This window comes from Amblyraja radiata, chromosome 3 (assembly GCF_010909765.2).
Source record: "Amblyraja radiata isolate CabotCenter1 chromosome 3, sAmbRad1.1.pri, whole genome shotgun sequence".
NCBI lineage: Eukaryota > Metazoa > Chordata > Chondrichthyes > Rajiformes > Rajidae > Amblyraja > Amblyraja radiata.
The window spans coordinates 107,896,121-107,913,219 of record NC_045958.1 but is presented as its reverse complement, the minus strand read 5'-3'; the positions used below and the strand labels follow the sequence as shown (position 1 = coordinate 107,913,219).

At 41.8% G+C, this 17,099-nt stretch overlaps 1 protein-coding gene across 1 annotated transcript in view; it reads left to right on the top strand.

The window, feature by feature from the left end:
- Positions 1 to 17,099, top strand: part of cenpu (centromere protein U) — a 38,938-nt gene that overhangs the window by 17,891 nt on the left and 3,948 nt on the right. Inside the window, exons 5-10 of the mRNA XM_033018539.1 lie at positions 1,114 to 1,258; positions 5,444 to 5,555; positions 7,611 to 7,886; positions 9,135 to 9,410; positions 12,538 to 12,658; positions 15,508 to 15,625. Of these exons, the coding sequence (XP_032874430.1) occupies positions 1,114 to 1,258; positions 5,444 to 5,555; positions 7,611 to 7,886; positions 9,135 to 9,410; positions 12,538 to 12,658; positions 15,508 to 15,625 (1,048 nt within the window). The remainder of the gene's footprint in view (positions 1 to 1,113; positions 1,259 to 5,443; positions 5,556 to 7,610; positions 7,887 to 9,134; positions 9,411 to 12,537; positions 12,659 to 15,507; positions 15,626 to 17,099) is intronic.

Here is a 17,099-nt window from a genome sequence, read left to right as displayed (position 1 = left end):
AGGTATAATTGTAAAGGCAATGATTTGATTAGGTAAGATCTTGAGAATCATTGAGCTGGAACTTAAACAGTGCATTGCTGACAGTTGAACTATTAAATGAGATTACTGTATTGAAATAATTTATTTAACTGATGTTATGGAATTGATGGGAATAACTCTGTCCCCAGCAGCAGCCTTTGGCCTGGCACCCCAGAGTCCAGCACAGTTAAAGCCCTGTCCCACTGTACGAGTTCATTCCAAGAGCTCTCCCGAGTTTAAAAAAAATCAAACTTGCACGGAGAATGAACGTAGCGGGAACGTCGGAGCTCGGGGACGTCCCTTAGCGGCTCGTAACACTAACGGCAGGTACTCGGGAAGACCCGCTAATGGCAGGTAAGCACGGGAAGACTTGTGATGATTTTTCAATATGTTGCAAAATGTCCACGAGAGTCCCGAGTACCGACGAGTGGCCATTACCATAAATCTCCGAGTTCGAATAAGTGCAAACTCTTGGAATGAACTTGTACCGTGGGACAGGGCTATAAAACTGCATGCTTGGAACATATGGTTGACAAGCAGATTTTCTGGACTACTAAGTAATCTTCCTTCCCTTTTGTAAGAAGTTACACTGTATTACAGTAATTTTCCAGTCCACCGGATAGGTTTTAAAAGAAGCATGGGAACCAGTGCCCAGTGAGTTTAAAGGAAGCACATTATCGGGCCAATGGCGATGGAAAGAGTGTGACAATATTGTCCCTGGTGAATGGAAAGGGAGTGCAGGAATGAGGGCTCATTGATGGAAAAGGGACCAGGATAAACTTCAGCCAGATGCCAGCACCATGGGGATACAGGTATTTAGTCAGATGGCAGACTATAAAAGCTCTGATGTAATTTAGGAAATAGTACCAGGTGCCCACAAAGTGGATACTCTGCTTTAACGACATTGATTATCTCAGAGTAATGGTCTGAAGAGCAGGGCAGAATTGTACCTTGAGATCTTCCACTAACATCTATTTCAGCTGTGTTTCAAATAATTGGTCCTTGAGAACTTGGTTATCATTTAAAACAAAAATTAACAGAAGATGTTTCCTAATGTTTTCCAACTGCTTATTTGTCTTAACTTTTTGTTTGTAGATAACCCATTACACAGCACAGCCGTGTTTTCTGGTGATTTGGAAGAGAATGACGAAAATGAAAAAGGGGATGAATATCTTGCACCAAGTAATGGACGTGAGAAGTCTATTCGGCAGCCTGGTGAAAAAGTCAGGACTAAAAAAGGGTAAAATTATAGATGGATCTTTACTTCTCTCCACAGGACTGAGAAGACTTAAAGTGTCAGACTGTAGCACTGTTCCAATTGCTCACTTGCACTATGTATCATAGATAAAAGATTTAAAACTTAAAAATAGATATGATTTGTTTCAGTTAGTTACTTAGTTTTCTTATATCAGGCTGAGGCACTCAGCTAAGCCTTTTTTAATCTCTCCTGAGTTAGTTGATTTTGGCCACGGCAAAAGTGAGGGCATGGCAAATGACATTCACACAGGAGGTGAGAGGAACAATCAACCATTGTTTCTGTTTGTGATTTCTTAACACCTGCTAAAGAGCTTGTATGGATGCTTAATGAGGATATAGACAATAGGTGCAGGAGTAGGCCATTTGGCCCTTCGAGCCAGCACCGCCATTCAATGTGATCATGGCTGATCATCCCCAATCAGTACCCCGTTCCTGCCTTCTCCCCATATCCCTTGACTCCGCTATTTTTAAGTCCTATCTAGCTCTCTCTTGAAAGCATCACCGCTATCTGAGGCAGAGAATTCCACAGACTCACCACTCTCTCTGTGAGAAAAAGCGTTTCCTCGTCTCCGTTCTAAATGGCTTACTCCTTATTCTTAAACTGTGGCTCCTGGTTCCGGACTCCCCCAACATCGGGAACATGTCTCCTGCCTCCAGCGTGTCCAAACCCTTAACAATCTTATATGTTTCAATAAGATACCCTCTCATCCTTCTAAACTCCAGAGTGTACAAGCCCAGCTGCTCCATTCTCTCAGCATATGACAGTCCCGCCATCCCGGGAATTAACCTTGTAAACCTACGCTGCCCTCCCTCAATAGCAAGAATGTCCTTCCTCAGATTAGGGGACCAAAACTGCACACAGTACTCCAGGTGTGGTCTCACTAGGGCTCTGTACAACTGCAGAAGGACCTCTTTGCTCTTATATTCGATTCCTCTTATTATAAAGGCCAACATGCCATTCGCTTTCTTCACTGCCTGCTGTACCTGCATGCTTACTTTCATAGTAATCTGCCTTCCTGTTTTTGCTACCAAAGTGGATAACCTCACATTTAGCCGCATTAAACTTCATCTGCCATGCATCTGCCCACTCCCCCAACCTGTCCAAGTCACCCTGCATTCTCATAGCATCCTCCTCACAGTTCACACTGCCACCCAGCTTTGTGTCATCTGCAAATTTGCTAATGTTACTTTGAATCCCTTCATCCAAATCATTGATGTATATTGTAAATAGCTGCGGTCCCAGCACCGAGCCTTGAGGTACTCTTGTTTCCTGTCTGCCAGCCACTTCTCTATCCATGTCAGCACTCTACCCCCAATACCATAAATGACACAGGTCGGATACAACCACTTTGAAACCTGTACTGTTCAGATGAATATATAAGAATGAACAAGTTACTTGAAATTGGCTTCTTTAAACCTTTTTTTGCTTGGTGTTGCCAGTGTGCCCGCAGATCTGAACTGATCTTTAATTTCTCCCATCATCAGTCTGAAGAAGGGTCTCGACCCGAAACGTCACATCAGTCTGAAGAAGGGTCTCGACCTGAAACGTCACCTATTCCTTCGCTCCGTAGATGCTGCCTCACCCGCTGAGTATCTCCAGCACTTTTGTCTACCTTCGATTTTCCAGCATCTGCAGTTCCTTCTTAAACACCAGATAGTTTACAACCTTTAGTGCTTTTTTTGGCTTTGCATTCATTGATCTTTAAGGCCAACACATCCAATATCCAATACCCCTACTTTCATCTTTATTATGTTTTGTATTCATGGGTACCTCGAGTTTCTGACAGTAAACCACAAACGCACTTCTATGGTGTCCATGTCCATCTATTTCAGTGTTCTCCTTTATGGCCTCTTGCCGTTCATTCTTCATCAGCTCCTTGTCCAGTATTCTGCCATGGGTATCCTGTTCTTTGCAAATACGTAATTGCCTTTTCTTCAAAGTCTTGCTGGCTTGCTCAAAATCCATGTGCTTCACTGTACATCGATTCACAATTCATGCCCCTTATAAATGAATTTCTCCTTTTCTCATCATAACCGTACAATCTTTTCACCTTCAATATTATCTCCAGAATTCTGATCCTGATTTGAACCTTTGATCAGTGATGAAGTCGCTCTTGACATACCAGTTTAAAAAAATCTCAATCCTTTTCATTTCAACCTGCATTTACGATATGTAAGCATCCTGTCTTCATGGTGCCTGGCCTCTATATACCTATTGACAAAACATTTAAAACTTTTTGACATTAAAACTTTGCTGGAAATCTGAAATAAAATGTAAAAAAATAATCAAAATACTCAGCAAGTCAGTCTGCGTCAGTAGAGAGAATGTCAGTTAATGAGGCAATTTAGGTCGATAACCATTATTCTGTTACTAGTAACTGTGAGTGAGTAATCTGTATCACTTCTGAGCCCAGAAAACTTCTCGAAGAAGTCCCACTCATCTCAAGATTTCTATTTGTTGGTATTAGCTTGTTAACCTGAAATGGTTTATTTTCAACACTTTTTAATGGTTATTTTGTTCATTTTTGCTTTCTGCTATTTTCTTTTCAGTGTTATTGACAGCTGGCAAAATCTAGATGGCAAAATCTGTTTCTGCAACAAATATAAATAGTTGAAATGGAAAGCGAACAAAGAAAAAAAAATGTTTAAGAAAGAACTGCAAATGCTGGAAAATCGAAGGTAGACAAAAATGCAGGAGAAACTCAGCTGGGTGCAGCAGCATCTATGGAGCGAAGGAATAGGTGACGTTTCGGGTCGAGACCCTTCTTCAGACCGTCACCTATTCCTTCGTTCCATAGATGCTGCCTCACCAGTTGAGTTTCTCCAGCATTTTTATCTACCTTTTAAAGAAAAAAAAATACTTGTTTTCTAGTCTTACACATCTTGTGTAGAGAAAGTGTCAGTTACCTCATCCGAATAATATGATTATTTTTTGTTTGGTCAAGGAAAGTCTGTTCACAGGCTGAGTCAGCATGTAATTGTCCATCCCTAACTGCTCTTGAGCAAGTGGTGGTGAGCTGCAGCCTTGAACCACTGCAGTCCTTGAGATGTGCATTCACTCACAATGCTGTTACTAATAACTAATATAAAGAACCTGATACATTTAAATCAATAAGTTCTTAAGTCATAGGAGCAGAATTAGGTCATTTGGCCCATCAAGTCTACTCTGCCATTCAATCATGTTGATCTATCTTTCCCTCTCAACACCGTTCTCCTGCCTTCTCCCCATAAACTTTGACACCCTTAAGGGCCTGTCCCACTGTACGAGGTAATTCAAGAGCTCTCCCGAGTTTAAAAAAAAAATCAAATTCGTGGTAAGCACGTAGAATGTACGTAGCGGGTACATCGGAGATCGGGACGTCTCTTAGCGGCTCTTAACGCGAACGGCAGGTACTCGGAAAATGCGGTAAGCTCGTGAAGACTCGTGAAGATTTTTCAACATGTTGAAAAATGTCCACGAGAGCCCCGAGTACGTGCGAGCGGCTATTACCGTAATTCTCCGAGTTCGAATCGGGGGAAACTCGGGAGAACTCTTGAATTAACTCGTACAGTGGGACAGGCCCTTTACTAATCAAGAATCTGTCAATTTTAAAAATCTGTCAACTTTAAAAGTACTTAATAACTTGGCCTCCACAACCATCTATGGCAATGAATTCCACAGATTAACCACCCTCTGATTCAAGAAATTCTTCCTCATTTCCTTTCTAAAGATGCGTCCTTTAATTCTGAAGCTGTGCCCTCTGGTCCTAGACTCTCCCACCAGTGGAAACATACGCTCCACATCCACTCTATCCAGGCCTTTCACTATTTGGTAAGTTTCAATGAGGTCTCCCTTCATCCTTCTAAACTCAAGTGAGTAGAGGTCTAGTGCCATCAAATACTCATCATACATGAACCCAATCATTCCTGGGATTATTCATGTAAACCACCTCTGGAACCTCTTCAACACCAGCACTTCTCTCCTCTGATTAAGGGCAAAAACTGCATACCGTACTCCAAATGCGGTCTGACCCTGACCTTATAGTGCCCTATAAAGCATTACATCCCTGTTTTTATATGCTATTTCGCAACGCACCAGTTTGCAAGAAACCCTGCTGTCAGATCGACTGTTGTTTTGAAGATTTGTTTGTCTTCACCCTCTTGATTCAATTTCTGTGTATATCTGTAGACTTGGCGCCCTTGCTCGCATATCTGAAGGTGTGGGAGGAACGGAAAGAGAGATGGACACAGAAGATAACAGTGAGGAATCAAGTGAGAGTAGTTTGGAAACTGCTAAAAAGGTACTTCCTGCAAAATCATGTGGGAATAGGTCTTTACATGATTTTACTATATTAACAATATCTGTTCTCTTGTGGTCAAAGGATTGTTTTTCCATTAAATATAATTCCATGAAAGGTTTTTGCGTGCTGCCTCCTCCCAACAGCACCACCTCCTCCACCACTACATCAGTGTTAAAGAATACAAAAAGGTTATGGAATGAAGGTAACTTTAGTGTAAGGATGACATGGAAGGGGTTGTCTACCATGAGAGAGTGTAGTGGAGATTCACCAGAAGGGTGAAGAGCATGTTCCTGTGCTGCACTCTTCTATGTTCTGAGATATTTTCCTTGTGGTAAAGGAGGCTGAGGGAAGGCGAGATAGAGGCATAAAAAATAATCTGGGAAGTAGTAAGAAGCTTTTTCCTGTGGCAATAGTATCTAAAACCAGAGGACATAGGTTAAAGGTGATGGCATCTGAGGAAGAATGTTTTTCACAAGTGGATGTTTGCTATCTGGAATGTCCTGCTTGAGGTTGTAGAGGCAATGCTTAAATATCAGGACAAGGCTCCAGCTCAAGTGCTGGTCTGTTAGTATAGATAGGTGGGCACTGATGAAAAAGGAAATGGAACTCTACAGGAATAGAGAAAATATTAATTTATGATTGTTTATGCCTGAAGCCATAAGTTCATAAGTCTCCATTTACCTTTGATTGATTCATCTAATTAAAACAAGTGTTTCGCAGTCGGAGCATGAGAGAAAGACGGTGAAAAGCCTCCAAGCTGTTCCATCGCGAACGTCCTCAGTCAGCTTGAAAAATCTGTTTCTGTTTTATGAAGAATCTGTTTCTGTTTTATGACTGACTCTTTGGATAAGACCCAGAATAACAGGCACGGGCAAATTGGTTTTGTCCTGCTAATGCCAATAATGCAAATCATTGACCATGTGGATACAAAGAACTGCAGATACTGGTTTGCAAAAAAAGATACAATGTGCTGGAGTAACTCAGCGGGTGAGGCAGCATCTCTGGAGAACAGGAATAGGTGACATCGCCTATCCGTATTCTTCAGAGATGCTGCCGACTCCGGTGGATGGTGACACCGGGAGTTCGCGGGTCCCCGGTGGGAGACTGCTTTACGGAGCACCAGCAGCGGCAACTTCTCCTGCCCGAATTGCGGGGTTGAAAGTGACCTGGAGCGGGGCCTTACATAGCCCAGCGCGGCTTAAATAGCCGCGGGACTTGACCAACGCCAAGACCCGGAGCAGGGCCTTACATCGCCCGGCGCGGCTTTAAATGGCCGCGGACTTGCTAGCGCCCGCCGGGGGCTTTGACTTTGACATCGGGGGAAGAATGGAGAGCAGGGGAGAGACAAGACTTTGCCTTCCATCACAGTGAGGAGGAGATTCACTGTGATGGATGTTTGTGTAAATTGTGTTGGTGTGTGTCTTGGTTCTTTTCTTGTATGACTGCAGAGACTTGAGGTTCAAATGACAAATAAATGGTATTGTATTGCCTGATATGCTGAGTTACTCCAGCACACTGTGTCTTGTACCCTTTGGGCCTGGTCAACTATACCCACTGGAGAGGAGAGTACACGGGAGAAGAAACTAAATATGACATCCAAGATTATAGTAGCATTGAGTAGCCATCTCCCCTGTTGCACTACTTCTCTTAATTCCTTTCTTTGGTGTCTACTTATAAAGATAAATGGCCATAGCTGAAGAGATGACCAAACTGTTCTATTAAAAGTATTACAATGATGACTGGAGTTTCTTTGTGCAACACCTGGCTCTCCCCAATCTGTCACACTTATAAACAATAAAAACAACTGTGGATAACTACTTGAAAATCAAATAATCTGTTCCAAACATGTTCCAAACTGTTACTGTTCCACCTCTGTTAAGAAAATTGTTGGCAGTTTACACACTGGCTGTTGCAAATGGGGGGGGGGGGGGAGGAAATGGAACTCTACAGAAATCGAGAGAATATATTAATTTATGATTGTTTATGCCTGAAGCATGTTCATAAGTCTCCATTTACCTTTGATTGTTTCATCTAATTAAAACAAGTGTTTTGCAGTCGGAGCTTGAGAGAAAGAAGGTGAAAAACGCATCCAGTTCACGGGCCAGAAAAGCCTCCAAGCTGTCTAAGGATGTACCAGCTAGAAAAAGTGCAGGAAAAATCACCAGTGATGGGAACCCTGGAATTCAGCAGAGGGCTGTTAGTGCTGGTGCTAGAAAGAGGTCATTGGGTAATACTCGTGCATCTATTTCAACACAAAGAAAACGAAGGAAGCAGCAAGAGGGTTCATCATCAGACTCCAGAAGGGACTCTCCCCTGACAGAACCTTGCATGGTAAAGAACATGTTTTCTCATTCACGTGTGATTCTTCCTATTTGGGCAGACCAGAGAAACACTGAGTGAGAACCACGTCAGTGCGTTCATTGCAAAATGCTTCTTGGACCTCAACCCTGAGATTTCTTCTGTGTTGTCCTTGGACAAAATGCTAAAAATGGTTTGAAAAACACTAGTCCAGGTCTTCTATTCATAATGAAATTCTGATTCTGCCGCCATTTGCATTTTTTCCATTTTACATTTTTTCTTCATATTTTCCTTGACAAATACTAGGTGTAATTGTTCAAAATTAAAACAGAACATTCTGGAAACACTCAACAGGCCATATGTGGAATGAGAAGCAGAGTCATTCACAGTGTGATTCTTCCTATTTGGGCAGGCAGACACTGAGAATGAGAACCACGTCAGTGCGTTCATTGCAAAATGCTTCTTGGACCTCAACCCTGAGATTTCTTCTGTGTTGTCCTTGGAAAAATGGTTTGAAAAATCACATCTTACTGGTCTTCTATTCATAATGAAATTAATTTGCCTTTCTTGCTTTTTTCCATTTTATTAAATTTGACCATTTTTTAAATTGCTAGCACTTTTCTTTGATCACAGTGATTCACTGTGAGGATGTAAATTGTGTCTATGACTGCAGAGACTTGAGGTTCAAATGACAAATAAATGGTATTGTATTGCCTGATATGCTGAGTTACTCCAGCACACTGTGTCTTGTACCCTTTGGGCCTGGTCAACTATACCCACTGGAGAGGAGAGTACACGGGAGAAGAAACTAAATATGACATCCAAGATTATAGTAGCATTGAGTAGCCATCTCCCCTGTTGCACTACTTCTCTTAATTCCTTTCTTTGGTGTCTACTTATAAAGATAAATGGCCATAGCTGAAGAGATGACCAAACTGTTCTATTAAAAGTATTACAATGATGACTGGAGTTTCTTTGTGCAACACCTGGCTCTCCCCAATCTGTCACACTTATAAACAATAAAAACAACTGTGGATAACTACTTGAAAATCAAATAATCTGTTCCAAACATGTTCCAAACTGTTACTGTTCCACCTCTGTTAAGAAAATTGTTGGCAGTTTACACACTGGCTGTTGCAAATGGGGGGGGGGGGGGGAGGAAATGGAACTCTACAGAAATCGAGAGAATATATTAATTTATGATTGTTTATGCCTGAAGCATGTTCATAAGTCTCCATTTACCTTTGATTGTTTCATCTAATTAAAACAAGTGTTTTGCAGTCGGAGCTTGAGAGAAAGAAGGTGAAAAACGCATCCAGTTCACGGGCCAGAAAAGCCTCCAAGCTGTCTAAGGATGTACCAGCTAGAAAAAGTGCAGGAAAAATCACCAGTGATGGGAACCCTGGAATTCAGCAGAGGGCTGTTAGTGCTGGTGCTAGAAAGAGGTCATTGGGTAATACTCGTGCATCTATTTCAACACAAAGAAAACGAAGGAAGCAGCAAGAGGGTTCATCATCAGACTCCAGAAGGGACTCTCCCCTGACAGAACCTTGCATGGTAAAGAACATGTTTTCTCATTCACGTGTGATTCTTCCTATTTGGGCAGACCAGAGAAACACTGAGTGAGAACCACGTCAGTGCGTTCATTGCAAAATGCTTCTTGGACCTCAACCCTGAGATTTCTTCTGTGTTGTCCTTGGACAAAATGCTAAAAATGGTTTGAAAAACACTAGTCCAGGTCTTCTATTCATAATGAAATTCTGATTCTGCCGCCATTTGCATTTTTTCCATTTTACATTTTTTCTTCATATTTTCCTTGACAAATACTAGGTGTAATTGTTCAAAATTAAAACAGAACATTCTGGAAACACTCAACAGGCCATATGTGGAATGAGAAGCAGAGTTAAGCGGCCTTTTCACGGGGCGAGTTGACGCAAGATGTCACCAGAGTGAAGAGGTCGTGGTCCAGCACGAGTCTCGCACGATATAACGGCAGTAGATAAAGAGTTCCCACGGTACTCAGCATTTCTGTTATTTGTGCGAGTGACTTGTCCGTTTCCCGAGCTTTCCCGTTAAATCTTGAATGAACATCGTGAACTACACGTGACACAAATGATGTAACTTTTTTTTTCACACACTATATATATCCTCCCTTGGTTGAATTGGCTCATTTGGAGACATATTTTACTGTGTATGTGGGAGACACAGATGGACTGAGCACAGTACCTCGGTCTTACTGTGTGTGGGAGAGGGGGAGAAAGAGACGTACACTCACAGAGGCAGAGTCTCTCAGCCTGTGTAAGAGGGAGGGAGAGAGAGAGAGAGGCACACACAAGGTGGATGTGAAATCTCACCTGCCTGTTTCAGTGACAGACACCCGCCGTCAGTAAATGAAGACACCCCCATCTGTCTCTCCCTCGACTCCCCCACCTTTCTCTCCCAACTCCAGTCCCGTCCCGACCCCCTGGGAAACTGAATAGAGCAACAGTCAACTGCTGCCTGTGCGCTGATATGACAATAAAGGCTACTTTACTTTACTGAGTTAAAGAGTTCCCACGGTAGACTGTAAAACTGGGACCCTGGTTCTGGACTCCCCCAACACCGGAACCCTTCTTCAGACAGCCTAATCGGAATTGAGTCTGAAGATGTGTCTCGTCCCGAAACATCAGCTTTTTTTCTCCAGAGATGCTGCTTGACTCGCTGAGTTACTCCAGCTTTTTGTGTCTGTCTTCGGTTTAAACCAGCATGTGCAGTTCACTCCTTACACGGGTCTCTGTACAACATTGATTGGTAGCGTTCCGGACCCCTGGACCCGAGGACTCCGACCTGTATCTCTCAAAGAAGTACATGTGAAAAATTTCTCACGGACCATAAAATGCGTAACCTTTCAGTAAAGTCCCTTTTAAAGTCCCTTTTAAAGATTATAGTTATTTTCTTGAATCTCATTAACATAACTCATGAATAAGTTGATGTCCATATGCGGATGCAAATCTTTATTTTTATTTATTTTTTAAATTCAATCCCACATAAGATAATTTTTACTCACCTTCTGTTCCCTCTGTCCAGCTTCCGGGTTCACCGTTCGCAGGAGTTCCCACGGTACCCGCAAGAGTTATTACGGATATCGCACTGGCCACTACGTTCATATAATGTTGCAATACTCAACCACAAGTGTACAAGTCAATCTTGGAGAAATTCAAACTTTCTTGAATTTTCTCCCGAGTGACCAAGTTACACGATGACCTGCCGTTAGCGCTACGGTGGTCCACGGTGGTCCACGAATGCCGCACTGTTATCGCACGAGGTTCCCACGATGTTAAACTCCGGTTAACTCTTGCGTCAAGTCGCCCCGTGAAAAGGCCGCTTTAAAGTTTCAAGTCTTAAATCCTTCGTTGAAACGTTTTCAGCCTGAAATGCTAACTCTGTTTCTCTTTCCACACTGCAACGTTTTAAACATTTTCTGTTTTTATCTCCGATTTGCAGTATCTGCTGAATTTTCACACATTTTTTTTGTTTATTGTGAAAAGTCAAAATATTACTTAAGTTCACAGAATTCTGACATTTACAATGCAACATATTGTAAATAGCTTAAATAGGAAAGCTAAAATATTTCTACTTTTAAGTTTATTTTTTGTATGTCTTGATGAAATTTAGCATTTGAATATGACTAGCCATAAACATTTCTCTTTTTTATTCAGTAAATGTCTTTCATTCCACCACCCCCACCCCCATTTCTTTTTTAAACTTTGCCCCTCTCAGCTTAAGACTGTTAAGGCCTCTTAAGTATTTGATTTTCCATCCTGAGAAAAGGGTTATGTCTGTCTACCCCATCCATCTCTGCCTCTCATAATTTTATATACTTTCTCTCAGGTCACCACATAACATGCAGTGTTGCAGAGAAATGTCAAATTGTTTTTAAAGGGGGTGAGACACAACTACTATTTTAAAATTGTTTTACTTTACAATGAAGTGAAAAATAATAACGAATTAGAGAAGGCAGGAACGGGGTACTGATTGTGGATGATCTGCCATGATCACATCGAAGGGCCAAATGGCCTACTCCTGCATCTATTGTCTATTGTCTATTGAATAGTTTGAATTCACCTGGCAGTAAACACTATTTAAGAAAGAACTGCAGATACTGGAAAAATCGAAGGTAGACAAAAATGCTGGAGAAACTCAGCGGGTGAGGCAGCATCTATGGAGAGAAGGAATAGGCGACGTTTCGGATCGAGACCCCTCTAGGAACGTCGCCTATTCCTTCTCTCCATAGATTCTGCCTCACCCGCTGAGTTTCTCCAGCATTTTTGTCTACCTTTGGCAGTAAACACTAATCAGTTTGGCAAAATTCCAGCTAGTGTTTAGGTTGAAATGGTTCGGATAGACTCATGCTAGATGACGATACTGGTTTCTTGCAAATTACTTTAATCCCGCAAGAAAATAATAGTTTTCAGATTAGAAGAAATGTTGACAGAAACAGGGAATTAAATAAAAAAGTATGGTGTTGAGTTCAGTTTGCATGTTCTGTCCATGAGTGTAATCACTTGTTACTCTACGTCATCCTGCTGTGGTTCCTCTGCGGTTGAAATATTTTGCTACCTCTACTTTGTTAAACTTGCTATAGAAGTACAAGATGTTGCATTGATGCTTTCATGAGTAATTTATTGATAAATCTCTGTGATAGGAAATTTCCCCGAGGAATAAAGATGAAACCTCTGGAAAGAAAAAAAAGAAAACCCTAGCCAGAACATCAAGTGAATCTGATGCCTCTCCTGTTCCGTCTACATCGAGACCTGCTACTCCAGGTTAGAATATGAATAATGTGGCATGGGCTTTCTGAATGGAATAACTAGTTACAGAAAATAACGATAGCATACAACTTCTCTTCTGTTAGAGCATTGAGGAGGTAATAAATAAAGAATAGGTTGGGTTGACTTTTTTCCACGATTTGGAACTATGACTTGAAATGCAAGTACTTTAGTAATATTTACGTTCTAAGTCAAGAGATCGGATCATTTGGGCGTTGGTAGAGTTAGGGATGAGACCAGTCTGCCTTTATTCGCCATCTCCACCTCCACCCCACCCCCAATATTGAGGGTCATCACCTACCCCACCTGGTTCTATCTGCCAATCAGTCCACCCTTATCTGGTTCTGCATTACCTGCCGGCCTCCATCTCTCCTTTCCCCCCATCCACTCTCTACATGGCTCCATCTGCTTAATTTTCTTCCCTTGTCTGTTTCCACCTATCACAGAAAATAGGTGCAGGAGGAGGCCATTCAGCCATTCGAGCCAGCACCGCCATTCATTGTAATCATGGCTGATCGTCCCCAATCAATAACCTGCGCCTGCTCCCAATATCACTTGATTCCACCAGCCCCTAGAGCTCTATCTAACTATCTCTTAAATCCATCCAGTGATTTGGCCTCCACTGCCCTCTGTGGCAGGGAATTCCACAAATTCACAACTCTCTGGGTGAAAAAGTTTTTTCTCACCTCAGTATTAAATGGCCTCCTCTTTATTCTAAGACTGTGGCCCCTGGTTCTGGACTCGCCCAACATTCGGAACATTTTTCCTGCATCTAGCTTGTCCAGTCCTTTTATAATTTTATATGTTTCGATAAGATCTCCCCTCATCCTTCTAAACTCCAGTGAATACAAGCCTAGTCTTTTCAATGTTTCCTCATATGACAGTCCCGCCATCCCAGGGATCAATCTCGTGAACCTACGCTGCACTGCCTTAATCACAAGGATATCCTTCCTCAAATCAGGAGACCAAAACTGTACGCAATACTCCAGATGTGGTCTTACCAGAGCCCAATACAACTGCAGAAGAACCTCTCTACTCCTATACTAAAATCCTCTTGTTATGAAGGCCAACATTCCATTAGGTTTCTTCACTGCGTGCTGTACCTGTAAGCCAATTTTCAGTGACCGGTGTACACCCAGTTCTTGCTGTACCTCCCCCTTACCGAACCTAACCCCATTGAGATAATAATCTGCCCCTTGTTTTTGCCACCAAAGTGGATAACATCACATTTATCTATATTATACTGCATCTGCCACGCATCTGCCCGCACACTCAACCTGTCCAGGTCACCCTGCAACCTCCTAACATCCTTTTCACAGTTCACACTGCCACCCAGCTTTGTGTCATCCGCAAATGTGCTAGTGTTGCTCCTAATTCCCTCTTCCAAATCATTAATATATATGGTAAACAGTCGTGGCCCCAACACCGAGCCTTGCCCGCCATTCTGTAAAGGACCCGTTCACTCCTACTCTTTGCTTCCTGTATGCCAACCAATTTTCTATCCTTGTCAACACCCTACCCCCGAAACCATGTGCTCTAATTTTAGTCACCGGTCTCCCATGCGGGACCTTATCAAAGGCTTTCTGAAAGTCTAGATACACTACATCCACTGGCTCTCCTTCATCCATTTTGCTTGTCACATCCTCAAAAAATTCCAGAAGATTAGTCAAGCATGATTTTCCTTCCATAAATCCATGCTGACGGACTAATCCTTTTACTGCTATCCAAATGCCCCATTATTATCTCTTTAATGATTGACTCCAGCATATTTCCCACCACCGAAGTCAGGCTAACTGGTCTGTAATTCCCAATTTTCTCTCGCTCCTTTCTTGAAAAATGGGATAACATTAGCTATCCCCCAATCCACAGGAACTGATCCTGAATCTATTGAACATTGGAAAATGTTCACCAATGTGTCCACTATTTCTAGAGCCACCACCCACCAGCCTGTCTCTAAACTCCCCCTCCCCACCTAGTGAGTGTGCTAGAATGTATTTCCGCATAGCCTACTGTTTCACGGACGTCTGGGAACTTGGAGGTATGGAAATTGTGATATGGCCAAGAGGATTACATCGTTGTTCCATATCCGGTGTGCAAAATTCAGTTCTGGGCATCATATCTTGAGAAGAATGTTCCAGCCTTGGATCGTGCAGTGCAGAATTGTCAAGTAACAATGGGCCTAAAAATATTTAGATTCAGTAAACGTTTAAATTGTATTTAAATAGATTGTCAGTCTTTATTCCCATTATCCTGCTAAAAGAAGCATCTACTAATGTCGTTCCTCTTTATTTATGTCAAAATAAGCAGAGGTAGTATTGATTTGGGTTCTTAACTTGACCTGAAAAATATAACTTTGATATCTATTGCTGAAATGTTTCAGTTAGAATGTGGTTTCCATTTGTCAGATTTGACTGTTTAATATTTAGGTTTGTTGCTTTATAGTCATAGTGTCATACAGCGTGGAAACAGGTCTTTCGCACCAACTTGCCCACACTGACCAACATGTCCCATCTACACTAGTCCTACCTGCCTGCGTTTGGCCCTTTCTTTATTATTTCGTCTAAGTATGTGTGTGATTTTACAAATGCAGTTAGTAACAAGCAAATTAAGCATAGATTTACCAGATTTTCACTCAGTAATGTCCTGCCTATATACCTTGGCAATTGATTAGATTTTATTTGCTTTGCCACCTTGATTGGAATTGTTTTAATTACATTATATACCACACCCAGTTCCTCCATAAAGTCTGTCTATTATAACGAGAAAGTAGTTATTGGAAATGCCTGAGAATATGTATTTAATTGAAGAATCCATTTTTAATCGAGGATTTTTTTTGTGTCTTTTAGAAGATGGACCTTTAACCATGAACATCTGGTGTCCTGAAGGCATCAAGAGGTCATCAAAAGATGTCACTGAACTGGATGTAGTCCTCAATGATTTTGAGCAGATTGTTCAAGAATATCAGTAAGTTTAACACTGGCATTGTAAATGTGAAGAAGTATTTAATATATGAATCATTGTACAACCTAGTCTTATAAACACATATCTGTGTACTCAGACATGAAATATTCCAACAGTAGAATAATGGAGACTTGTCACCATTTGTCCCTTGGTGAGCAGCAACAGAGCCTCAATTTATGGGCATTCCTTTAACTTACCATTTATTGCTGCTTTTACAATGAACCATTGTGTTGTGCTTGTATGACAGCAGTGACTAGTTTAAAAAGCAATTAAAAGGATATATTAAATGTATTGAAGCATCGAGTGGATGTGTATATTTTTTAAAAGGAAAACTGGACTACAGTCTTCGACGAGAGAGATGATGATAAACGGTTTGTGTGTTTAAAAAAAAATGGATGAATACAGAAGATTAGTAAACTAGTAGCATACAAATTTATGAGTTTGCCATCTGATCTGGTCTCACTCAGTAAAGCTGTGGAGGCAAGAAGCCCAAGACAGATAGGCCCGTATTCTACTGATTTTTTTAAACCCAACAGCAGGTATAACTCTGCAATTTAGACTCGACGGCAGGTTTAATCCCTGATATTTAGACTAAAGTCTAAGTTGTTTTTCTACTAATCGCCAAAGCTTAGACTGACCTTAGACAAGAGTCTAACTTGCCGCAAAATTTAGACTCAGCAGGGGGCAGGTTTAAGGAAGGTTTAAGCTCGCTACGGAGAGAAAAAATGGCCGACGAGCTGGAAACACTGCGGAGAGCAGAACGATTTGATGAGATCTAAAGGATTTTGCTGTGAAATGTCCTCATTATCATCGAATGGATTTCTGATCTGTAAGAAATCGTGGGGGATCAGATCCCTGATAAGCATACACATGGGTGATGGGTTGGGAGACGGTGGGCCTCCACCCGTTTGCCTCACGCTCTTCTTGTGAGAAGACCGCTCTACCTTCGCTTGCAACTTCATCCTCTTCCATTGCGGAGAGCAGAACGATTTGATGAGATCGAAAGGATTTTGCTGTGAAATGTCCTCATCATCATCGAATGGTGTGAAATGTCCTCATTATCATCCTTCCAACTTCACATGGGGCTTTTAACCTTGGTGTGTTGCATACTTCCATTGTGCAAAGCTGCTGCTGCAGAAGTCGCTGACCCAGACGCTGCTGTTCCCTGGTGAGACTCAGCCTGTGGTCTCCTCATGGTCCTGAAATTGCAACACCTTGCATCTAAAACTGTCTAAAGTTACTCCTTTGATCTGATGGGTCATATAAAATGCGTCGGGGAATCACAGCCAGTTAGATACCCATCCTTCTACTGACTGATGAGGGAACAGTTTTTCTACCACATCTGGTGTCATTAACTTGATCATGTGAGTACAAAAAAACCCAAGAGTGTGACTTATCAAAATCTTTATTTGCAGTTTTGTTAACCAGTATCTCGTAAGAACATAGTTGGAAAGTAATTTGATTCATTGTATATAGT